Source organism: Populus nigra, chromosome 12 (genome assembly GCF_951802175.1).
Source record: "Populus nigra chromosome 12, ddPopNigr1.1, whole genome shotgun sequence".
Taxonomy (NCBI): Eukaryota; Viridiplantae; Streptophyta; class Magnoliopsida; order Malpighiales; family Salicaceae; genus Populus; species Populus nigra.
The window spans coordinates 3,258,671-3,284,283 of record NC_084863.1 but is presented as its reverse complement, the minus strand read 5'-3'; the positions used below and the strand labels follow the sequence as shown (position 1 = coordinate 3,284,283).

At 33.7% G+C, this 25,613-nt stretch overlaps 3 protein-coding genes across 6 annotated transcripts; all 3 read right to left on the bottom strand.

Annotated features, from left to right (window-relative positions):
- Positions 1–317: 317 nt before the first annotated feature.
- LOC133669834 (uncharacterized) lies at positions 318–5,745 on the bottom strand. 3 transcript variants are annotated; one of them, XM_062090160.1, is made up of 9 exons: positions 5,213–5,743; positions 4,623–4,940; positions 4,429–4,538; positions 3,276–3,487; positions 3,092–3,183; positions 2,146–2,248; positions 1,854–1,996; positions 1,478–1,604; positions 318–674 (listed from the first exon to the last, which is right to left on the bottom strand). In XM_062090160.1, the coding sequence occupies exons 2-8, from the start codon at positions 4,842–4,844 to the stop codon at positions 1,479–1,481; spliced, it is 1,008 nt and encodes a 335-aa protein (XP_061946144.1). In that variant the 5' UTR covers positions 4,845–4,940; positions 5,213–5,743; the 3' UTR covers positions 318–674; position 1,478. The 3 variants fall into 3 exon arrangements, with proteins under 3 accessions (XP_061946144.1, XP_061946145.1, XP_061946143.1); XM_062090161.1 differs by having other exon boundaries at positions 318–679; positions 4,623–5,745; XM_062090159.1 differs by having other exon boundaries at positions 4,623–5,743.
- Positions 5,746–8,808: 3,063 nt separating this feature from the next.
- Positions 8,809–13,405, bottom strand: LOC133669833 (protein EIN4). Its single transcript, XM_062090158.1, has 2 exons — positions 10,644–13,405; positions 8,809–9,666 (listed from the first exon to the last, which is right to left on the bottom strand). Exons 1-2 carry the CDS (start codon positions 12,390–12,392, stop codon positions 9,124–9,126), a joined length of 2,292 nt encoding a protein of 763 aa, XP_061946142.1. The 5' UTR covers positions 12,393–13,405; the 3' UTR covers positions 8,809–9,123.
- Positions 13,406–16,085: 2,680 nt separating this feature from the next.
- Positions 16,086–24,139, bottom strand: LOC133670122 (AT-hook motif nuclear-localized protein 14). 2 transcript variants are annotated; one of them, XM_062090587.1, is made up of 7 exons: positions 23,547–24,139; positions 20,332–20,384; positions 18,247–18,378; positions 17,461–17,520; positions 17,050–17,202; positions 16,562–16,847; positions 16,086–16,484 (listed from the first exon to the last, which is right to left on the bottom strand). In XM_062090587.1, exons 1-7 carry the CDS (start codon positions 23,965–23,967, stop codon positions 16,432–16,434), a joined length of 1,158 nt encoding a protein of 385 aa, XP_061946571.1. In that variant the 5' UTR covers positions 23,968–24,139; the 3' UTR covers positions 16,086–16,431. The 2 variants fall into 2 exon arrangements, with proteins under 2 accessions (XP_061946571.1, XP_061946572.1); XM_062090588.1 differs by lacking the exon at positions 17,461–17,520 and having other exon boundaries at positions 23,547–24,134.
- Between the last annotated feature and the right edge of the window lie 1,474 nt (positions 24,140–25,613).

Here is a 25,613-nt window from a genome sequence, read left to right as displayed (position 1 = left end):
AGTGATCTATTTCAAATCCAGTTCAGAAGTAACTTCACTTTGATGTTCAAAGTAAATCTCAAAGTACGAAAACTGATTCCAAGGATACAATTTTTCTTAAAAACATAAAATTACTTTCCTTCATGTCATGTGCAGTCTAGTGAGAAAATAACTTCACTTAAGTTCCATGGAAGTTTTATTGTAGCACAACAATCTACAATCTTGATGTAGAAAGATGAACTATTAAGGAATCTAGTTGCCTACGTCCTTGGTTGAACTAGGGACAGGATGCCATGCACCCAAGATGCCCGATAGAAATATTCCCAGATCCAAATACCTTTCGACGAATTTAGGGTAATTATTATTATTATTATTACTATTATAGACAGTATCATATTTGTATCGTTGTTTGTACTTTGAGCACTAGCTAGACATCTCCATCATGCTGTCACCTGGAACCACTGCTGGGATAGAATTTGTTTTTTGAAAATTTAATAGGGCAGAAAACCCGAAGAAAAGAACATCACATTCTGGATGTAAGAACCCAGAAATGCAATCAAGCTTTAGCTTCAAATAGCCAAAGGGAGCTTCTGTGCAGTAGGAAACTGCAACATCTAAGGAGTAGGCTTCAAGGAAGTAGGCTTGAGTCGACATCCATTCCACACACCAGTTCGCTTTTGCCACAGAAGTCAAAGCTGCCCTTGGCACAGAAGCAAAAACGCATAGGCACGGTGAGAGAATGAATGTTTTGGTTTAAAGAACATGCTATTACAACAAAGTAATTAAATTTAATAATTAAATCCTGGTGATGCATTTTTAGCTTTATATATTATTTTATCTTATTGTAATTATTTAATGTGATATAGATAAATACTCCCTATAATTTGTATCTCTCCAGGATCTTTACTGGATTGTTTTCATAGTTAAATACAAATTCCATCTATTAAACCCTATAATAGACATCACATTCTCAATCTTTCTTGTAATTATTATAGGTTCTCAATATTTCCCCTCACATACAACTCTCTTTTTTAGTCTATCAAGTGACTTGAGCTCTAGGGTTGAGCCTTTGATGCCAAATTTTATTATATTTGATAGTTAAGTCTAGGTTTCATCCAAAATATACTAGGCATTTTGGTGAGTGGTCAATTTTCAGATTTATATATTGTTTTTATGTTTTTGTAATTATTGAACAGTTTTTCTAGAAGAAATTATAAATTTGAGTCCCTAAATGAACAGTTATCCTGCCACTAATCAAAGTTTTCCCATTAATTGCAGCAATCTTGTCAACAATCAAACTGAGATAAGAAGATTAGGGAGAAGAAAAAAAAAGAATAAGATGCTTTCTCTAACAATCGATTCTACCTAGCTCTTTGTAAAAACAAATAAAACCCAAAACTGGTTAATCTCATCTAGATGTTACAACAGTAAGGAAGCAACTTGTAACATGAAATGTATGGTGGGAGAACAAGAAGGTTTTATCTCTTGAAAGCTGTACCTCAACAAGTGACATCTTGACTGCTACTGTATGCGGGCTTTTGGAACTTCCCATGAACCCACACCCTCTGCATGCTCTTCCCTTTACGGCGATTCACAGACTTGACACAACAATACTCAAGCTCAAGCTGCAGGTGCATAAGTGAATTAATGCAACAGTTAAAATATAAAGTATTTATGTTTAAGTTTCCAAGTAGTCAGGAATTAATCAACAACTTTAAGACTCGATATCAATTGAGTACCAAATAATAATTTCAGTTCCAGTTACTTGGTAGCAACCATGCAGGCCTAATAGAAAGTGAAATCATACACCATAGAAATCTGGAATGCAATGACAACTGTTTGCAACAGCCCAATAGAAGAGATAAAACAAGTACCTCAATGAATCCTACACCCACAAAAAGATCCCTGACTGTATCCAAACAGAAGAAATAAGAACGAGTTCCATCTGATCGCATGTACTCACGGAACCCCACTCTCTTTTCTTCCTCAAACCGCAGCATAGTCATGTCATACAGCCCTGAATGTCATCAAAACATCTGATAGCAGTTATATGAAGTAGTTGCAGAAATACAGTGCGCATATGGAAAGGACGAAAAATGGAATACAGATGCATGGTATTAATTAATCATTTGTCAATTATTGATCTTATGGTTGTAATTCTATTACCATAATCCCTGAAAAGTAGCAGGCCACCAGGCTTCAGGACAGAAAAGCACTCCATGATAGCTGAGGACATTTTTTTGTGTGGCACCGCTGATAGTGTGAATATCTGGCATAATACACAAGAAAAGAAACACCTCAATAAACAAAAGTCACTGCTTCCAACAAATTGCAAAACAAACTATCAGAACATGGAAATTCTCTGTTTTATTTTTTTATTTTGTTTGGCATTGATGATAATTCATAAATGCATGAGACACATGAAATGAAGCAATATACTACCAAGTATAGATCTCCAAACTGAAAACACTGAACATTACCTTTAGATAAAAAGAGAGGAGCAAGACTTGAAGTCATGTAAGCACATGCAACAAGAGTATATTCAAGATCATGGTGGGTGTTCATTGTATGATGATTGAGACCGACAGATAAAAAACTAGATGGCATGATAAACTTTGAAACATCCACCTGAATCTTGTCTATGTTCTTAAACATTGTCTTCTCAGCTAGTTCTTACAAGAATTCAAAAAAAAATCTTTACCAGGACAACTTAAGTGATCTAAGTTATGAGAAAAAAAATGACTCTTTTCTTTGTTCTTCTGCAATAAGTTGAAAATTTTCCTCCCAAAGCACTAACCATGCCACACAAAAAAGTCATGATTGAATCAATACATGCAGTCCATGGTTGGCGCGCTTCCATGGTGGCTGCTGCATCTATTCTATGTTCCAAAGATCTTCTCTTTATTTCTTTTTTATCTCAAATAAATGATCTTTTATTGTTTTCTATGAAGCCTATTTTAGATAAATGTGATTTTAGTTATCCAAGAAATTTATATGAGACATACTATAGTAACTTATTTGCTGTTTTATTTTGCTACAACCACATGCTACAAAGTGGGTCGGATGGATGTCAGTAACAGAAGAAAGCAAAGTAGCAAAAAAGAAAACATACCAAGCTAACAAAATCAACCCCACCAATGCAACAGCCACATTCTCTTGACAAATATGAACCACTCTTATCTGCCCCACCACCCTCTTTAACATCTGAAGAAGTGAGCAGAATTAACCAGATTGAAATGTACCCCTGTGGTTACAGTAGTCAAGGATGAAAAAGCAAACAAGAAAGAAGTACCAACCTGAGGAGTATTCTTGCTGTTTCAGTGAAAAAATTTCTACGCAAGAATCACAAACCAACCATTTCGGGAACCCAGTAAAAGCAAAGTCACAGAAGAATGGGTGGAAACGATTTTGGACTGCGAATATATTAGTGGAATGAACAATCTCTTTAGCCCTCTCAAGAGTCTCACTGCTACAATCACAAGCATATACGATAATGTCCTGGTTGCCACTACAAAAAGAAAAGAGAAAAGCTTTTTAATGGACGGAACACCAGAAACATGATTTAAGGTCTACTAATGAAATGATATAACCTGGTGAGTGCAACATATGAGGATTCATCCACGAAATATCAATGAAAGAATGTAACTAAGTTTAACACATACAGTTCGCATGCAAGATGATTATCAGAATTCCCAAACACGAGTTCACATCTGCAACTTAATTACCAGTTAGTTGAATTCGAATCAAGGTATCACTACACATTCCCTGAATATTGCTGTAATCGATGGAACATTGTCACCAAAAAATACATAACAAATTGTTCATGACACAGAGCAAATAAATAGTTCATACGAAATTATATCTAACATGGAGTCAATACCAAAAAATGAGAAATTTTCCAATGTTGATCTTCCAAATGACAAAAATTATTAACAAGGGGCAGAAAAGAGAGAAAAAAATGTTGTAATTGTGATAATTATTATGTCATCATCAGGACCATTTATGGCAACGGTTTTGTTCTATCAGATTATCTTAAAAAAGAAAAACCCTATATAAGCCTACTTTGGTCACTATTGTGTAAAACATTTTTAAGAGAGAGATTTTCCCCCTTACAACTTTATCAAATGTGAATCTTCTTACAATACAAATCCCATTAGAATATGATTTTTTGCACCTAAGTAGGCAAGCCTATCACCTACATATCAATACATCCAAGCAGCCTATGTGAGGATTCAAACTAAAGACATGGGCATGAACAACTCAACCCAGGTTCTCACTTCAATCATTTTTAGTTTCTAGTAAAAAAAATGTTAATAAAGTCCAAAATGTAGACATGTGTAAAGTGAAAGAACACACTTGCAATTCCTATGCATAAGAACAGTTCCACAGAAAATCACAACCTTAAAACAGACAAAGAAAGCAAAGTTGCGATTGTTTTTATAAGGTTACCGTAAGATAGGAATAACAGAACTGCCATTGCCACAGCCAACTTCCAAAACCTTCGAAAACTCTTTACAAGAAACCAACTCAGGGAATTCCTTCAACAAATACCTTCTCTCCTGCACTTAAAAAACATAGCCCATTTCTTTAAAATCAAGAAAATGAATCCAAACTCAATTGAAAAAAAAATAGTAAGTAAAGACCTTGAAGAATTTGCCAGTGGAATGGCGAAGATGGAACCTTTTCCATGCTTTTGAGTCTTCACTTACTTGAATTTCTTGTTGTTGTGAAGGAGTAGTATAAGTGAAAGGGAGTAAGTGGTATTGATAAGAAGGGTTATCTTCTATTTCTTGTCTTAGTGTTTCCCATTCAAAGTCTTTGGAGAAGTACTGTGCTTCTGCTTCTGCTTCTGCTTCTACACTCATTCTGCCTCTTTCTATCCCGGAAGCAGAGAAGCTATATATAACCCTAAAGGTTCGGTCTAGTTGCAAAAAAAGGATACTCCCCCGTTTTCTTTTTTTCTTTATTTTTAATAAAATATTGAGATTAGTATCCAATAAATATATTGAATTTCTTCATGAAAAGAAATGAATACCCATTTATTAGATTTTGATATTATTAATACTCTGAATTCAAAATTACTCTACTTATCAACTTTAAACTATCAAAAAAATTTAAATTTTTAGAAAATATAATTTCAATGGCGTTTCCAAAAGCAAACTAAATTTAATAGTCTAAATAGTGCTGATCTTGGAATCAGATGTGCTTGCAGGGGTTGATACAGCGCACTTACATTTCTTTGGTGGAGTAAAGCAATGAAGAAAAGACTGTCCCTGCACCATGGTTAACTGTCCAAGTGATAAGAAATTACCCAGCTTTGGTCCCAAGATCCAAGTCAACCCTAGCCATTGAACGGGGAGAGCTCTACCAGTGGCGGACCACTGCCTCTGAATGAAAAGGTCACTAAGGACAGGGTAGTGGGATGTGCTGGTGGAGAATTAGAAACGAGGACAGATAATTCCAGACAGCCAAAGGTATAGTCGCCGCCTTCAGGCTTCAACAACCATCACCTCTTAGGCTATCGGCAAGCGAACACTGCCTAATTATTAGAGCAATCACAACAGGGCTTCATTATCGTGCATAATTTGGACCTTAAGGAAAAATGGTAATGATTTCCGAACGGGCAAGTTCAAAGTAACAAAAATCAAAACCACATGAGCACCCGTGTCATAAAACCCACCAAAGCCTAGCAATCTAGCCTTAGGATCCAATCTTGAATGATTCCACATTATCGTAGCATGTGCCTTGTCTCAAGCTAACATATTTCAAAAAAAAAAAAATAGTGTTGTTTGAGTAAAATTTAGCAAAATAACTGAAAATTTTCTTTTGAAAATAGCGTTGTTTAAATAAAAACATGATCTTCATTTACATTTTTATTTAAAAATATAATTTTTAATCACAATTATATAATTAAAATATAATTCAGAATAGCATGTTTGATTAATATAAAAACCTTGTTTTTTTTTTCACAGCAATAACTCGTCTCCTTCCTACAAGACATTAGAAACAACTTTATATCCTCTATCAAAACACGAAAATCATATCCCTTTCATCTCCACTCGTTTCTTCAATGCTTTTCAAGAAAAAACATAGGCTCAATCTTTTTCTGTAGGGAGTGTTTGGAGTAGAGGTAGGTTGTGCTTTTTTTTGAGTAAAAATCATGTTTTTATAGCTTTTAGAGGTGTGGTTAAGTGTGGTTTGTGCTTAAATGTATTGTACCTTTAAAAAAAACCACCACACCTCCAAGCCAAACACCCTCAGTCTTCCCTGCTATGATCACCGCTACCACCAACTAACCATTGACAAATCAAGGTAAAAACATTATATTTCTCTTAATTTTATGGTTTCATTGTTAAATTATAAGCTTTTTAGTTTTGATTTATTATTATTTGTGTTGTATTTCATAATTGGATATTTTATTTGAATCAAGATAATTTATAGTTTGAATCATTCGATTAGGTATGTTTCTATGCAATTAATATTATTTATGAGATCAATTAGGTTGGAATTATAGGATGGTCGAGAAGTCATTGTTGATCTTCATGATTTTAAAAATGATGGACTTGTTTACCGTTGTGCATCTTATTGGTTCACTTGAGATACTTAGAAAAACATTATGTTTGGATTATATTGTGTTAAAGGATGAGACCATGTAAACGCTAGAAAATCATGCTATTAATGAAGTCAACTCATCGATTGGTTGCCACAAACATAGATAGACAATATATATATATATATATATATATATATATATATAGAGAGAGAGAGAGAGAGAGAGAGAGAGAATGGAATTATGTTGTGTTATCTTTTTAGTTAGGAGTTTTTTTCTTGTATTTTATTAAATTCTTATAATTATTTTGGACTTCTCAGGTTGAGATTTTAATATTATGAACATTCAAATTTATTTTGAATAAGTAGAGTTTAAAATCATAAATTTATAAGTGAATGATCATCGATAACAAGTTGTTCGTAATTATAAAACAGATATTTACAGGATAATAAATGCAAAGACATTTATAAGTGAATGAATTACGTCACATTAAGTTAAATTAAAAAAACCAACATTAACATATTACATGGAAACTTTAATGCCATTTTTTGTGCTTTTTTAAATACAACAATATCCCTCCATTTTTGTTATGTGTTTTAGGGATTATTTGCATTTTTAGGGTTTGAATTTAGGGTTAATGCTTAGGGATTAGGGGTTTGTATTTAGGGTTAGTGTTTAGGGTTTGGGGTTTGATTTTTATAATTAGAAATTTAAGGTTGGGGATTATAAACTTGGGGTTTGAATTTATATTTAAAGTTAAATTAGAGTTTGAATAAAAAAACATAAAATTTATTCACGTCTTTTAGTGAAAAACACGAATGAGATTCACATCTTTAAATCAAATACAAAACTCGTATTTTTGACTAAACTATATTATTTTCTTGTAACTTTTCTTAACTACATGTTATTTTGCCAAAACATTAGAAAAGAAAATTACCCAAGCTACAATGATCCAAATCCTGATCATGATTTGATGTTTCATTTTTTTTAGGCTATGTTTGTTTTTTGAAAAGTGGTTTTGGAGAAACCACTTTCCAAACTTTCCTTTGTTTGTTTGTCATTAGAAAAGTTGGTCAACGAAAAATACTTTCCAGTTAAGGAAAAATTTGGCTTGGTTTCCAGAAAAGTATTTTTCTGAAAAATTTGGACGGAAAACTCTTTCAGAAAATTGTGAAAAATTTAAAAATATCATATTATTTGCTGATTATATCAAATTTGATCCTCAAACTTTTGATTACTATATATATTTTGTTTTGAATATTTATTTTTCAATTTCATCTCTTAAAATTTAATTTTTATATTAACTTTGGTCCTCATTTTTACAATTGTTATTTGCTTTTTCCTTATCATTTTTTGATTGAAATTTTTTATCTATTAAATTTGATCCTCATTCTTTTGATTGTTACTTATTTTATTTGAAATAATTTATGAAATGTTAATTATTATTATTTTATTTGAGATAATTTATAAAATTATATTTTTTTTTCAATTTCATTCTCATTCAACTTTTTAATTTATAAGATTTGTTCCTCATTATTCTAATAAACTTGAAAAAAAATAAAACATTAATAAGTTATTTTCCAGCTCATTTTCCATAACATAACCAAACACTAGAAAGTGTTTTTCAATTTATTTTTCATTACACTACCAAACATCATAAAATAATTTATTTTCTTGAAATTCACTTTTCAAAAAAAAAAATTATTTTCCAGCAAATAATCATAATCAGACGTTAATAAAAGGGACTACCCTTTGCTTTGTGAATTCTGAAAGCTTCTATTTCTCCACGGAAAGATGAAAGGTGCAGCAGACATAAATCACAGACCAAGACATGCATCCTGACAATCTTACCATGTATAAAATAGCAGTTACTAGCAATATAAGAGTAAAAAGCAACTGAACTAACAAATAGCCAACTAATCTTGTACATGAACTGTGAATAAAAATCTGCATCGCATGTATTGAAGTAAATCTAGAAGCCAACTGCAAACATCATCTTAACTTCAACTAAATTTAAGTTCATTGTTCTACATGACTTGCATTTTTAAATTCAGTACATCATCTAACCTTTGACTCAACATTCTTTGCCAAACCACCCCGTGAACCTATAACCTACAACACAACAAAGATATCAGGACCAAAAATGTTTCCATCACTCAAAACATAAAGTGTGTTCTCTGGTGTTTCTCCTGGAATGATAACTTGGTTGAATAAAAGAAAACAATATAAAATCTACTACAACTTTTTACAAAACACTAATTGAGGAGACATCAAAACAATGTGGAAAGTTCAATCTATCTGTATTATTTCACTTCTGTGAATCATATTCTAGTTCCTTTTACTGTTATATAGAAATGTTATTTCTCATGAGGAGACATCAAAATAATGTTATTTCTCATTATCCATTCTATGAAATTCTAGCCATTGAGCTCGACAAGGAAAATGGTTAGAAAAAAGTAGAAGTTTACACTGTGTGTAAATGAAGTATAACGTTACGTTAAACATCCCAATGCTGGATTTTGATGAAGAGCTGACTGAAGAACCCTGAACGATTGTTCTATGAACCAATGTCTGATCATCTTTACAACTTATTTTCACAACCCTTCACCAGCCCTCTGCAGAACTCTTCGAAGCTCATCTGCCATCCCTTGTAAGAGAACAGGTTTTCGAATCACTCCATTCATTCCCATTTGTAGGCATCTCTCCCAAACATTATCCTCGGCACTGGCAGTCACAGCTATAATCAATGGCCAATTACGACTTCGAAACTTCCGGATTCGTGTTGCCACTTCGAAACCATCCATTTCTGGCATTTGAAGATCCAAAACAACTAGTATGAAAGAGTTTTCAGCAGAGCTAAGAGCACTAAGGCATTCAAACCCAGATGAAACAGCAGTCACTTCACAGCCTAACTTCTCAAGTAGCTTCTTGGTCACGGTCCTATTTACATGATCATCATCAGCAAGTATAACACTAAGGCCTCTGAACTGAGAATTGGAATTTGGTTGTTGTGAGGAAGTTCCCAGGGAAAATATGGCTCTTCCATAAGATGGCCGAATTTGAAACCAGAGAACCAGAGTCATGCCTTGTGCAAAACCCAGAGGGTTCAAAGATATCCAGATATTACCTTGCATCATCTGCATATACACTTCTTTCTAATAATGTTGAATATGATACATAGTTAATGCATCTTAAATATACTCCAGGAAGACAAATTAACAAGATAAATAAATAAATAAACCTTTTCAAGTATGCTATGGTACAAGCCAAGGAACAAAGGCAAAAAGATCATTCTGACACCCCACACCCCCCACAAAAAAAAAGGCTTTAAAAAACAAATGAGACACAGATTAAGGGTCCATTTGGCATGACTTATAGAGAACTACTTTTGACTTTAAGTCAAAATTCAAAAGTTAATTTAAAAAATGACTTCTCATAAGAATAATTCAAGTTAGATTTATCTTTGGAAGGCATGGGCTCAAAACAATTTCTTTGAAGAAAGGAGATGGTACGAGTTAGAATCAATAGGTTAAAAGTTTGAAAGGTAGAAATTTCAACTTTTGAGCAAAATTTTGTCTCAATTCTAGAAATAAGTTTTTGATCTAAATAAGTTATCTCTAACCAAACATACTTATGATTTTTCTTTTGGTTGTAAAAGTCATGCCAACTGACTCTAAGCATGTTAGGAGGAAAGAAATCATTGAGCCATATTTGATGAGGTTATTTGGATGCAGAAGTGAGTTGTCATTTTCAGATACAGAATTAGCTGAGAGCTTGTCCATGCAATAAGGTCATATAGAAACATCCTACAAAAGAAGAACACCTCCAATCTAATCAGATGCATTTACAAGAAGTAAAGCATGATAACTATCCTCTAGATTTAAACAATGGAACCAGCACCAAAAATGTCGTAAACTTGAAAAAGAAAGTGTTCTTTCACAAATTTTACTCCATGCAACAGATTTTCATCTCTAGATGCAGTTAAATAAAATGGCAACATTTTACCTCATGGGATGTCTGCTGTCGTGACCTCTATTGCACAATAATGAAGCAACAATTAACAAAGAATGGCATATGTGTAGCCACATAGATAAAATAATATTTGATGTCTCACCTGTACAAGCCTTTTGCACATGCTGAAGCTCAGGCCCTCCTTAACTCTAGCACTGTTTTGCCTTTTACCAGAAGAGTTTGTCGTTGAGCTAGCTACATCTGAGAGAGAACTTCCCTCACTGATCTCCATGTCAAACTTTATACATACAAACTCATCTGGAGCATTTGGTTTCCACATCCCCAACATTCTATCTGTCTTGCCCTCACTGCCATTCTCTGAAGAAACCTGAAATATAACATTTCCCCCACCATCATAGATGTTTAATAGATATCCAATCATGTGTAAAATAACTTGAAAGGCCCTTCTTTCATCTCCTATCACTAAATCAGGCAAAGAACTCTGAACATCAAGTTCAAACCCAAAACCTTTATACACACACAAGCACTTGGCAAGGCAAGAAGCTTCCTTGATCATGGATTGTAGACGAAAGGGCCTCATCTCTAAAGGGAACCTTCCAGTATCTTCTGCTGAAATTTCCATCACATCATTAATCAAAGTTGAAAGAACGTTGCTGGTTTTCACCAATGTGTCAATAACAATCCTTTGCTCGAATCCCATATTCTCATTTTGGAACATAGAAAGCAGGCCCAAGATTGAGTGCATCGGTCTCCTCAACCCATGGCTCATCACTTTTTGAAATGAGTTCCTTGCCAGGCTCGCCATCATTGCATTCTTCCTAGCCTGTTGCAACGCATGATTCTGCTCACTAAGCTTGTCTCTCATTACTCGTGATTCTTCTAGAACTGCTGCATGAGACAATGCCACAGCTACCTGATCAGCAACTACTTCCACTATTTCCATTTCCTCATAGCTCCAACCTCTAGAACTCATACTTGGAAGAACCAAAACCAGTATAGCATAACAAGTATCCACTAATTCAGGTGTCCCCCCTTTGAAATTTGAAACCTGTAGCATTGGCATCCGGATTGCTGCGACAGCACCTGACTCCTCTGAACCTCCACCACTTGAAGCCGCAAGTGCCGAATCAGGCCTCAAAACCTTGACCCCCTTGCTACCTTGTATTTCTAACACTTCCGGGTCATTAACAGAGATAGAAAGAGGATAATTTTTTGAATTAGTTTTCAGCTCATGGGTGAGATGGAACTCCTTTCTATTCTCGTTTGGCATCCATACAGCACAATTTTGCAAGTCTAAAGTCTTAGAAAGCTCAACTAGAGTGGTATACAATATCATATGCTTGTCAAGCGACTTCCTAATTTCTTGGGTTAGCATTCTAACATGCCAACTGGCTTCCTTTTGCTTCTTCATCATCCCAACCTCTTGATCTAATTCCAACACATTTTGCTTTAAGAAAAGCTCCCTCACTTTCCATTTGAGAAGAAGTGGAATCAAAGTTAAAAGGGTTATGGCAGTTGCACATGAAACTAATGCTGTGAGGAACTTGGCAATGGTGAGGGACAGTATCAGCTGGAATGAGTGCGGTCCATAATAAGTCCATGCATTGAGCAAATGCGTCAGCCCACAAAGGACTATGAACGCTATAAACTGAAGAAGGACCCATTTGAAAGGAAAGTTGGAGCAGCTAACAAAGTAAAGAAGTTCAATTGGTATCGAAAAATAGGCAACTGCAATCAAAAAATCACTCACTCTCTGACATTCTAGAATGTTGTGTATACTCCAAAAACCCTCATCATCGCAATTACAATTTACAAAGTCATTGTCACTGGCAGAGACCAAGATCACTAGATATGAAATCAACAAGAATCTAGGAGCTAATGCTCTTAACATTGCAACCAAATGAACACTGGCCTAATGCATTCTTGTCTCTGCCCTAATTCAATTCTTACAAATCTCTAGTATTTCCTAATAAACAAAAATAAAAAATGAAAGAAAACTACTTGAACTATATCTCTACAACCCCAAGCATGAACATACATTCCATGAACTAAAAAGCCATGCCCAACACTTCAAGATTTAACATACCAATCTGAATTTTACACTAAAAATCAACAACAAGATCAACTAAAATTCAAGATCTTACAGATCCCAAGAAAAAGAAATCAGACAACTATAATCTTTTTCCACCACCAGTAGTCTTTAGCACATTTCCCTACCACTGCTCATCTCTCCATTGCTCCAATTATTTAGATAGCCATACAACAAAAGTAACAAAAAAAAAAACCAAAATTCTAAATTCTAAATTGAAAACAAATATCTATCTATCTATCACTTTGGAGTATAAAAGGAGGGATCAGAAATGAAGAGCGGACCAAATAAAAGAAGGTAAAAAGAATACACCTTGTTCCCTCTTGAATCAAAACCACCTGTCCACGCCAAAACCAACTACTCCCTTTGTGGTATATTAATAAAACCCAGATCAAAATGTCTCAGCTTTTCAAATCACTGTTAAAAAAAAGAAAAAAAAAAGATTCTCAGATATTGTTGCTGTATGAGCTATCAATCACTCTCACAAAGAAGAAGAAGAGCAAGAAAAGATCTTCCGTTTTCTTTGTTTTCTTGTCATAAGCAGAAGTTCCCTCTCTCCCTCCCTCTCTTTTCTAACAAAGATCAAAGAGAGAGATATAGCGTTAAGATGTGATGTGATAGGATGCGAGAGAGAGAGAGAGAGAGAGAGAGAGAGAGTTGAAGGAAGTGTGTCCGAAGCTGAAAGTGTAGGTTTTTTTTCAAGGTTGAGAGCGAAAAGGATGGAAAGGGTTTAAGAAGTGGGGTCCCCACAGAGTGAAGGTGAAGAGAACCTAGACACTCTCTGCTTCTCTCTCATCAACCCCCATGAAAGAGGGAATAGAATATTATTTATATAGAATAGAGAGATGGTAATTATGGTAGGCCTTTCTTTGAAGCTTGTTGCTTTCTCATCTAGAATTTGCTTCTCTCTCGTTTATTTATATCATAAATTTTATATTGCTCAGTGTGTCACCCTAAATATTTATAGTATAAAAAAATAGAAAAATATGATAAATAATTAAAAATGAATTTTTAAGATGTTTAATATATTTTTATTGTTTTTATTAGGCTTTTTTTTTTATTAATCTCTTTTCTATAGTATAAGTATTGATAGTTATAATTTAAGAATCATCCAATTTTTTTTCTTTTTTTAAGCCTTGATTTTTCCTTCTTCTTCTTTTTTTTTTTTGTCTTTGATGTAGCAGAAATTGTTGGAAATTTTTTAGTAAAAAACAATTATTTATTTCCATGATAATATAAAAATATAAATAAATTATCAAATAATATATATATATATATATATTTCACATGAAAATTTTTTATGGATTTTTCATATAAAAATTTATCCGGGTATATGAGCTGATAATAAATTCAAAATGCAAGATTTATTAATAAAAGTATTTTTATTTTCTTTAAGTCATTGACTAACTACCAGTTAGAAACCTTCAAAATATTTAGACCATATCTAGATCACACAATGTATTTTACTTCAGGTAACGTGTACTAGAAATGTTAATATTTTTTCTAGTCACAACTAGTTCTTTATCAATTTCTAACAAGACCAATACACTTAAGTATTTTAGTGATTATAAACCAAATAATTAGAAAACGTTTTATTGACCCTTAATGTCCCATCACACCGCACATCACATGCGATTATATTTATATATATATATATATATATATATATATATATATATATAGCTTTGTTCCTTTTTAATTGCTAATTAATTGTTATAATGAAGACAAATTGTTGGCAATGACTTTAATCTGAACCTTTTTTCTCAATTTATCTTCAATTAAACTCCAAATGGTTTATAAACAATTATGCTCGACTTAATTGTACATGCTTTGGCTTAATTATTACTTTTAAAAATTTGTTATTTGTCTAATTTTATCCCAAATCATATATTTTTTTAATATTTATATTTTGATCATTATTTAACTACTATCATTTCCTTCAAAATCTATTAAATTTGATGTGAATTTTTTAGAAGGGGTAAAAATTAAATTATGATAGTGTTAATCTTAATTGCATGTCTAATATGAAAAAAGAGTCATATCCTAGACAGTCCTCATAGAAGAAATTCAATGTACATTGATAAACATTCATGAAAAGACTATTTGATATTAAAGAGATAATTATTAATCTTTATCATAACTGGTTTTGTCATTTTATTACTGTAACAAGTTATGATATTCAAATATTTTGTCCAATATATTCATGAAAAATAAGAAAGTCATCATCTTTATAGTTTTTAGTACCCTTCAAATGGTTCAGACACAAAAATAAGTAGTGGACATAGTCAAATAAACAACTTTAGAAGTCAATCAAGTACCTAAAAATATTCAAAGTAAATAAATATTAAGAATGAAGAAATTTCAGTAAATTATATCACTATAGAGAAAAATAAAATCAAAGTACAGTTTTTATTGATAAAATATTTGTATATGATATATTAGGTTATTGGTAAGGTATATTTCAACACTGACATGAAATCATTTAAATGGTGTGAAACATATATTTTGTTATCTTCATAAAATAACTTATATGAGATTATTATTAAATTCAAAATAATAAAATACATGATTGATTGGATATATAGAAGTTGGGTATTTGTCCCATCTATAGAAAGATCCCTCCGAAACATGATATTTATTCACATGTGGTAGTATTACTATATATTAGTGCTCTTCTAAACAAGCTATCACGGCTAATTCTTTAAATCATGTCGAGATACTAAACACTTTATAAAGCAAATTAAAAGTATATATGATTAATCATTTAGGTGGTAGTCAGTAGTAAGAGTTTGAGACCAAGAGGTTTGCTTCCTCTATAGTCTTAGATTCGAGCCCTGTGGTTGCTCATATGAAAACCACTAGAGACTTACATGGTCGTTAACTTTAGAACTTATAAAATTAATCGAGGTGCGCACAAGCTAACCCGGACATCCATGTTAAACTAAAAAAAAAATATATATATATATTATTGAGATCTTTGATCTTTATTACCATCCTACCTCCACCACTATCCCTCTCAAGTTTTGAAAATTCTTAATTTTATCATTAATTAAAAAAATATATAGAAATGTGTAATTTTAATAATACTAAAAACAATACATGGCCATTAAATTTTTCACAGGATTCAAAATGAGATTGCAAGCATGATAATCGATTCCGATAAAGTGAAAAAGACCTGCTCACAATAGCGAAAATCATTGACCTGCCGAGTGGCATCTTGTCTACTTCATTTTATGTGTATCTAACAAAGAATACCTTGTGCAGTATTCATTCTGTACTTCGAGTATTTTGTTAAATAGGGGTAATTTTTATTTTATAAAGTATAATTGTCAATCTTCGACCATTAATCGAGCAACTCTCAGCTTATTTATAATAAGCTGCTGGTATTATAACTACTAGGATGGCGTATATCCTCACATGCTTAGTATACTCATCAGGCGAAGATCTCATGGTGGTGCGTAGGCGTACCGGTACGCATGATAGAAATCATCTCAATTTGCACAACTTTCCCTTTCATGCCAGGTTTGCCGTTGAACCTTAATTCAATGTCAACAGGAATCAGCCACCAACTACAGTGTGCAAAACCAGAGTAAATGGAGAAACGAAAAAACAAAAAAACAGTACAGGAGCATAAAATAAGGCTAACACTTCTAATTTAGGGCCATAATCTAGGAAGCATAAGCTAGCAATGAGTGATGATTGCGACTAAACTGTACAGATATATATCATCTGGCACTCCGCGAAGGGTCCAAAAGCTTGTGCGTGCATTTTCTCTAGTCAATGATCACAAGAAAGATGGCAAAACAGAGTTTCAAAAGTCAACCAATCTGTAATCTGGAATTTACTCGTAGTCCCCGTTTTCCGGAGATTGGGGTCCTCCATGACCTGTTCTTCCTGAAAAAGAAAAAACACCTGATGTCAGTCGGTCTTGTCTGTGGGTTAGAGGAAGGAGGGGAGGGGGGTTGATATACCTGTAAAATCATAACCAGCAGTTCTGACATCTGGACCACTCATCCAATCCATGGGCCTTGTAGGTGTCAAATGCATGCTGGTAGGTTGCATTGTAAAAGGATTCCCTCCGATGGTAGGATGGTCATCATTTGCCCTAGCTGGATTCATCAAAGAAGATTCAACTGGAGAGCGGAAGCCGAAACTTGGCACTGATGCTCCGACTGGTGATGGCAACTTACTGCCAGAGGCATCACCTTTTCCACTACCACCCTTCTTATTGTCAAGCATAAAAGTACCAACGATGACCTGTGCACAAACAACTAATAAATCATAAAATATTAAAGACCTGATCGCATTAACCCCTTTAAATCTGGAACAAGGATTTCTATGATCAGGACTCTGTCAGATGCATGCATGTGCTTGCAAACTAAAAGGATTGTCCTCATCATGGTTTGCTCCCTACTTCATCAGGTGTTTTATTGGAGAAATTGTATATTTTAAACAATACCTGCACAGGGCCAGCGGCCTTTAGAGGTCCACCAACTCCTCCTCCAATAATCTGGCCATTTGTATCAGATAGGCATACACTGAGCCCACCTGCTCTTCCCCCCATATCAGTACGTACATACGATCCACACAGTGAAATGATCTCATACCGACCCTAATGTTGAAGAGACGCAGGAAAAACAATTAATTTCATATCATCCCAGAACATCATTTTTACCACTTTAACTAGCACTTCGAATTGTCAAGTTGGTTTTCAGAGCATAAAATTTCATCGGAGGTGGATCAATTGTTCATGCAAACAGTAAAATGATAATTTACCAAGAGTATATGCTATCAGAGGATTCTTTGGGCACAAATGAAAGTAATAAAAAGGCTTCCAGATATAAGAGAGCTAGAAAGCAACATTGTATACCATTTGATTTTTGAGTGATACAGTGTATATGCTGTTGAATTTTTGCAAAGCTGCTTCTGCCTGTATCGTTCGCAGACTTCCTCAATTAGTTGGTCTAACCAACAAAAACAAACCATGATATCATGGAAATGTACTAATAATGGTGCTCAGCTATATATTGCACTTCCCTGTTGTGCAGATTTGTAGATTAGAAGAACTGAACCACCCAAGCATAGGTTCCTTTACATGCTTGGTCTTTTATTAAGAAAAAAATAAAAAATAAAAACCTCCATACCAAACCCTTTACAGTTGACATGTCCTTTCCTACCCGCCTGCCCGCCATCCCATTTTCCATGAGATGAATCTTATTTTTCTACGTGCAGACATTAAGAGTTCCACACTATTCCTCCACTAATCAGAAATCATTTCTCAGAACCAGAGGAGCACTTAAACCACCATGAGGTGACTTCTTTGCAGTTGTCATGTCACGTGGTTCTTCTTTATCATATACCCTTGAAGAGATGCAATATTTTTGTTCCCTTCTTATATTTTGTTCTTTATTTCCTCTTTCAGTCAAGTATCCTTCTTTCAGTCAGATACAGAATCATGATATTGGAAAAGATAACCAGAGGCCATAAGCAGCATAAATTGTCAGTTGGCAGCTTAATAAAAGAGAATGTAAGTTTCAAATCTTTTTATCATCGTTCTTAAATTCTTGTTCTACAATATCACATTCATCTGAAGATTCAAGGGAAAAAGAACAGAGTTCTGGAATTTGAAAAGTAAAAAACATCCATAAACAATTACCTCATATGAAATGTTGCCTCCTGAAGTTGCTGGTTGGCTGAGAGATGCGCTCAGAATTGAACCAGATGCTGATAAAATACACATTTCACGCATACTTTGTTGTAGGAAATGCATGATTTTCTGGGTGACATCCTGTTGAGAATCTATGTTACTGAGGAATAAACAGAGACTTGGATGTATCTATAAAACCACTATTGGCATGCCAACTACTCATAGCATCTAGTTCCTAATAGATGCAACAAATGACTTCAGAACTAGATTAACCATGATCTATCACACCCTAATCACATCCTACTCTCTTGTTGTAGCATCTAGTTACTAATAGATGCAACAAATGACTTCAGAAATAGATTAACCATGATCTATTACACCCTAATCACATCCCAAATCTTTATCACTTGAAAGCCCAGGACTATTAAGTATAAAACTCAACCACATAATGTTGTTCATCAGAATAAAAACCAACAATGAAGGGAATTCTTTACTGACAGTTTTGGAACAGAAATATACAGACATACAATCACCCATGCATCACATTTAAAGGAGCTGCTTTCCAGCTTGTGTGTGCTAATGAAATACCACAGAAAGATCCAATCACCTTGTTTAACATTTAAAATAACAAATAAGTAACGAGTCATAGGCTTTACAGATACTTAGAAACTGCACACAGAAGGAACCAAGACAAACCAGTAATCAAAAATGAAAAGCACATGCAGTTTGTTACCTTGACCGACTAATATTGTGAAATCTATATGGACAAATTCTCTGAAAAAATTGTCATTCCCAATGGAACAGTAAAGAACGTAACTAAAGTTGTTCAAACAAAAAGACATAATGACCATGATAATTCCTAAGAACGAATTCAACACATATAGCAAAGGGGATCTCGAAACAATTAACAACCCAAAAACCAGACTTTTAACATTCTATCTTCCACCCCAATCAAAAGAGTCTACATTATCAAAGAAATACCGTCTCTAGAATTCACAGACACCGTATATATAGATTCTTCCACCATCAACTCTATTCTCTGACTTCCTATTTATTTCCTTTCCTGGATGGAAACCATAAGTAAAGTATGTGCCATAGTATTGCCCAATGAAGAATTTTAGATCATAGTCTTTTTTATCTTTTCAAGTCGACATGCAACGCTTCACTATGCATGCCAATGAACACTTTCTCACAACTTTCTCAACAACAACAAAAAAGCCAACCACATTTCCATGAGGAACTTAGAAGGAAAGAACCCCAACTTCATCCAGGAGTTCATTGTAGGTAAACTGAAATCTATAAGACTATAAAAAATTTATTCATTTCTCCCCAATTATCACATGCTGATAGTGGCCAGCACAAATATTGATTTTAGGATGCAATCAATAACCTTCCACCAAATGCATCTCTGATAACCACCTAACACATGATACATCACCAAAATTTCAAAACTTAAATATTGACGTCATAATCATCCACAGCTAAAGGACACAACCATCAAACAAACCTCCTCAAGTATCTACAAACATAAACCAACCATATACTTACATTATCTTTAACAATTAAAAATACCACATGTCCATAACATTAAACTAAGTCATCAAGAACATTAGCTTTCTCCCAGCAAAGAAAACATGTAGAAGTCTGCATATGCATACCAAAACTGAGCAGCAAGAATACTGAAAGCAAGGAAAACAATCCCTCCATATCACAACTAAGTATATATTTCAGTTCTAAATCAAAATTTTAAAATTGGATGTTCAAAAAACCAGGCAAATCACCACTAAATTATTGCTTCCCAAGAGTAAGGAAATAAATGAATCCACATTTTTAAAAGACATGGGCAGGTTGACTATGGTTTTCCTGCCAAGTCACTAAAAGAGGAAAGCTCCATTAAAGCACACAGTGCCACTGTATGCAATACATAAAAAAAATAAAAACAAAACAAATAGTGGACAGAGTTCAGGAAATCTTCATGAACAAAGATTTTTCTGTTGCATAGCATGCAAAAGAAATAGCCGGATAAATGCAAAATAGGCTACCAACTAAGTTCTGATAATAGTAGTATAATCCAAGGTTAGAGAGTTTCCATACCTCACCCTCCGCTACTGTAATAACATGTGGTGTAAAACCATGCCCAGCATTGCCTGCAACAAAGAGAAAAGAACAAGAAGGGTAAGCATTCAATCTGTGCAATAAAATCAATGAGAGCAGTAAAATTGATATCATTTTTATCAAAGAAACAATTCATCAAAGAAATACAAGTTTACTGTTTACCAAAAAATCATGTAATGGAATGATATTCCTGAATAGGCATTCTCAAAACCAGAAAAATAAATAAATCAGTCTCATAACATACAGGGTTCCAAACCAACTAAAGACATTATACGGAGTGAGAGTCTGTCAATGGTGGTGTGAAAGCAACTCCAGAACTAATTGAAGAAGGTATTCCCAACTCAAATTTGCAAATTGGCATCATATTCGAGGTCAATAAAATCAGCATTCTCATCTATTTGACTAGAAAACGTTCCTAACCAACCAAACTCAAACAATTTCCTAGTATCAAATAAGGTAACCACATAAGAAATGCACACATTTACTGACAGAGCAAGTCAGACACAAATTCAATGACATCAACAAACTTTCTCTGCACATATTATCAAATGCAAACTACATTTTTTAGGCAAAAGAAAATGTATCAATAATGAAGGAGAAGTGCAATCACAAATGAGAGGACAAGTCAGCCTCCAGTAACTAACTAACAAACTAAATTATAAAAACTAAAGCAGCTCAATCTCACTGAATATCAGCTATATTACACCTCTAAAGGCACTTGAAGAATGACAGCATAAGGAGGCAAAGGGAAAGTACTTTATCCAGTACAACTGCAAACTACACTTAACACCCCATATAGGTATCCTGCATATTTATAGCAGAAGTACTGATTTAATAATCTGCATGCAGCATAAGTGACATTGCATTATTAGAAGAGCCATTAAACAAAACCATAACCCATGTACAGTATGTTAGGTTGCCATCTCACTCAAGCTAAGAGTCAAGTGACATCACAAAAAAGAGCCTTACAAACAACGAGATAGTATCAGATCCTCCTGATAACTCACAAGCTGATGAAACAAAATGCTTATTGTTATTCAGGTACACCCAGATACTCCTACTCAAGGCTATGTAGATTATATAATATCACACATATAGCCTAGACCTAAATATTGTTTGCCTTCTGTATCAATTTCTTTATCTATATGTTGAAAATGTTGTAATGAAGAAGAACAATTATAGGGCCTGGTATTCATTGGGAAACAGATCCAACAAAGCACTAGACAGTAGCAGAATAATTAAACTCAAAACTGAGATGGGAGTTAAGAATGATGTTGTGTTATAGCATTTAAAACTAGAGTGACAATACAAAAGAACAAGGAATGCCAGAAATAGCAGAAAGACGAGATAAGGTAACCATATCAAAGAGGCATGCAGTTAATGGGGCCCCCTCAATGAATTTTCTAGGGGAAAGAGAATGAGACAGGAAGGAAGCGAGGCTGATGAAAATGCAGCCTTGTTAAAAAAATCCAATATACAAAATATTGCCTAGATTTCTTTTCCATTCTTGGGATCAAATAATCAAAACACATGACAATGAATCCTCAAACAAAATTAACACAAATTGCAATGCTAAAAATGGTTGCAACCTCCACAACAATTTACAGGATCACAAGAGGATCAACTGACTGGTCCTTAGGAAGCCCAGCCATCTTAATAAAGTAGGTGCTTGCTGATTCCTTTCAAGTAAATACCAATTCAAATCAACAAATCTCAAGGACAAGAATATTGATCAACCAGCGCTTCTCAAGGGATTCTGCTATACCTAATATGGTATGCCCTATCACCAAAGAGCGTGCAGAGAGCCACCCCATGTAGTAGGACAAGCACAGTTAAATACTGTTTGCTCATTTTTCCCATCAAATCTCTAATACTAGAATAAATAAAAAATTAATGTCAACAAAGAACTTCAAGAAATAACCATTATAACAGGAAAAATCTTGGACAAAGAATAGTCAGAAACTCATCTGATAGCAGCAGAGAATACAGAAATAAATAAATGAATATAACCCAATGGGAGGGGGGGGGGGTGGACTGCACATTGTACTGACAGAGGAACAAACCCTCATTCATTCAAGAAACACAAATTCAACATACAGAAAGCTCGCAGAACCCATCAGACCAAGAACAAAACAAATTTTACAAAATTACTAGTTACTTGACACAAACACAAGCAATGATCGCACAAAATGCAAGATTCTAGATACTTGCTGCAATTGCAAACCACCAAAAAGAGAAGTTTTTCAAGGAATTTGTGCACTACAGAATTCCACAACCAAAGCAGAAAAAAAAAATTAAGAAAAAAAAATCACGTCCATTGAAAACACCAAAAAAAGACAGCAGTTCAAGGAAAAGCACCCAAGAAACATATTCATGGAAAAAGCATTGAAATAATTAAACAAACAAGAAAAATTGATTCACTCACTTACTCATTGATCAAAAAAGAATTCCAAAACCTATTGTCATTTAAAAAAAAAAAATCATCAAACCAGAAAAAACAATTAAGACAAACGCATGCAATGACTCATACACAATAGAAAAATCCAACTAATTCAAAAATTTCAACTGAAACCATCAAAGACCAAACCTTTTGAGCAATTAAACAACATCTTATAAACGGAAACCATAAATAACAGTATAAAACTGAACTAAACTTGAAAGAAACCCACCACAAGTCAATGAATTTCAATTCAACCACAGAAAAAATTAGAGGAAAAAAAATCACATTTTCACAACCAAAAACCAAACTTCTCAAGGCATTAAATAACATTTCACAAACAAATCCCCCAAAACACAAAAACTTTCACTAATAAATTCAACTACTTACACCACCGAATACAAAAACCCTTCAAAACACCGTGTTTTCATGAAAAAATGGGACACCTAGTAAAAAATTTTAAAAAATTCCATAAAACATAAAAAAGAATATCAGTGAAGAATGCTAGACAAATACATGCAAGCATTATACAACATGCAAAACTTCAAGTAATTCGAAATTCTGACATTTACACCAGCAAAGACCATATCTTTCAATCAAATACACAGCATTTCACAAACAAGAACAATAAAAAAAATATCAAACTCAACTATTTACATCACTAAAGACAAAACTCTTCAAGGAATTAAACTACATTTCACAAACAAAAACGAAAATCAACATTCAACTAATTGGAATATAAACGTGAAAAACTTACCAAGAGAAGCATGTTGAGATTTTTTGGATGAATAGGCTGAAAAGGAGGAAATAGTAGAGGAAGAACCAGCTTGGTGTTCTTTCTTTTCTCTGTAAGCAGCAGCAGAATTAGAGGAGGCCGTTTTCTTGGCAGCCAAAGCTTGTTCAGGCGTCCCATATTTCCTTGGCCTCCCTCTCTTTCTCTTCGCTGCTGCTGCCTCCACTGGTGCTCCTCCTCCTCCTGTCACTGTAGCAGTGGTTGAGGGTCCCATTGAATGAGGGTAGAGCATGTGGGGCCCAGTAGGAGTGGTGGAGTCTGTGGGTTGATGAGGTGGCAGGAGGCCATTGGTAGGTGATGGGGTGGTTGTGGTGGTGGTGGTGGTGGTGGTGGAGAAGTAAGAGGTGAAGTGTTGCTGCTGTTGGTGCGAGTCGTTGGGTTCCATTTCTTTTTTTTCTTTTTTAGAGAGATAGAGAAGGGAATTGTGAGATTTTTTTTTATTTTTCTGGAATTGAATATTTTTTTTTAGGATTTGAGTGTGTATTTTAGGGTTTTTTTTAAGGAGAGAGAAAAGGGGATTTTCAGATTTCTTTCTTGTTTTCAAGGAGTGAGAGTGAGTGATTTATGGCCGTTGGATTAGTTACTTCACTGACTTGGATTTAACGTTGAAGCACATCGCGTTTTTCTTGAGCTTATCTGGATTAACCACTTATGCTTTTTGATATTTAACGTATAATTCGAAATCATAATTATTAATGGATGAAGTACAGTAAAATTATTATTATTATTATTATTATTATTATTATATTAAAAATCATTGGCATTATAGTTAGATGACATGAAGTTTTTTCCTTTGATTCTTAAAATTTTTAAAATGCTTTTTTATTTTATTTTAAACTTAGTTTTTTATTTATTTTATTTTTTAATATTATATTTATTAAAAATAAATAAAAAACTCAAAAAACCAATTAAAGTATGAAAATAAAAAAATAACCAAAAAACTCAAATTAAAAAAAATCGAATTAATCAATTAGAAAACTTGAAGAAATTCCAGTTCGGTTCGGTTTCAAATGTCCGAAACCGATTGAACTAAACCAAACCGGTTCAACCAACACTAAAAAAATATAAATACTCAATTTACTTCCCAACCCTAACCTAAATCAAAGTAGTCGCCCCAACCCTCTAACTTTTTATTTGCCTCTCATCTCTCAAACCGGTTCAACCGGTTTGAGAGTGTGGTTGTAGTTGCTTCTCAAAGTGCTTTTCACTTAGAAATATATCAAAATAATGTTTTTTTATTTTTTTAAATTAGTATATCAAAATGATCTAAAAACACCAAAAAAATATTAATTTGAAGTAAAGAAAAAAATAAAAAAATCAATTTTTTTTAAAAATATTTTTAAAATACAAAAACAAACACGACCATATTCTTAACATATGAATATAGTCACTCATTTTGTGCTTGTGCAGAGATGGAATGGTGGATAAAGTTATTGGGTTGTTGGCAAACATGCTAAGTGGAAGGTTTCAGTTAAATATAATCAACTATAAAATTGTTCTTCTTGGATTATGCAAAGCACATAAAATTGGTAATGTTATTGAAGAGGAAGCAGTAATGATTGAAAATGCTTGCCAATCAAATAAAGACTACTTACACTCTATTGATTCAAGGTATTGCTTTTTCTAGATCAATAGCTCAAGCAATAGAGTTTGCTAATTCTCTGGAAAAGTTAAGAAATATTCCATGTAAATAAAGGCTATATATATAGCTATTCCATGTAGAAAAATTATGAAATATTTCATGTAGATGTAAACTATAAATATAGTTATCTCACATGAAAAAGTTAAAAAAAATTTCATGGGGATATAGGCTATAAAAAAATATACAAGGCCAAGTGTTCACAAATTAACTTTTTAGATTTATTAAAAAATGTAAAAAAAAAAATTGAGTCCCCCTCGAGTTATGCCGGGTCACTCGGGTTTTGAATTGACCTAGAAGGTCATATGGGTTTGAACGGGCTAATTGCAAGCTTGAGTTTAAACCACTTAAAACATGGCCAAGGCCTCGGGTCATTCGAATTCTAGGTCTAC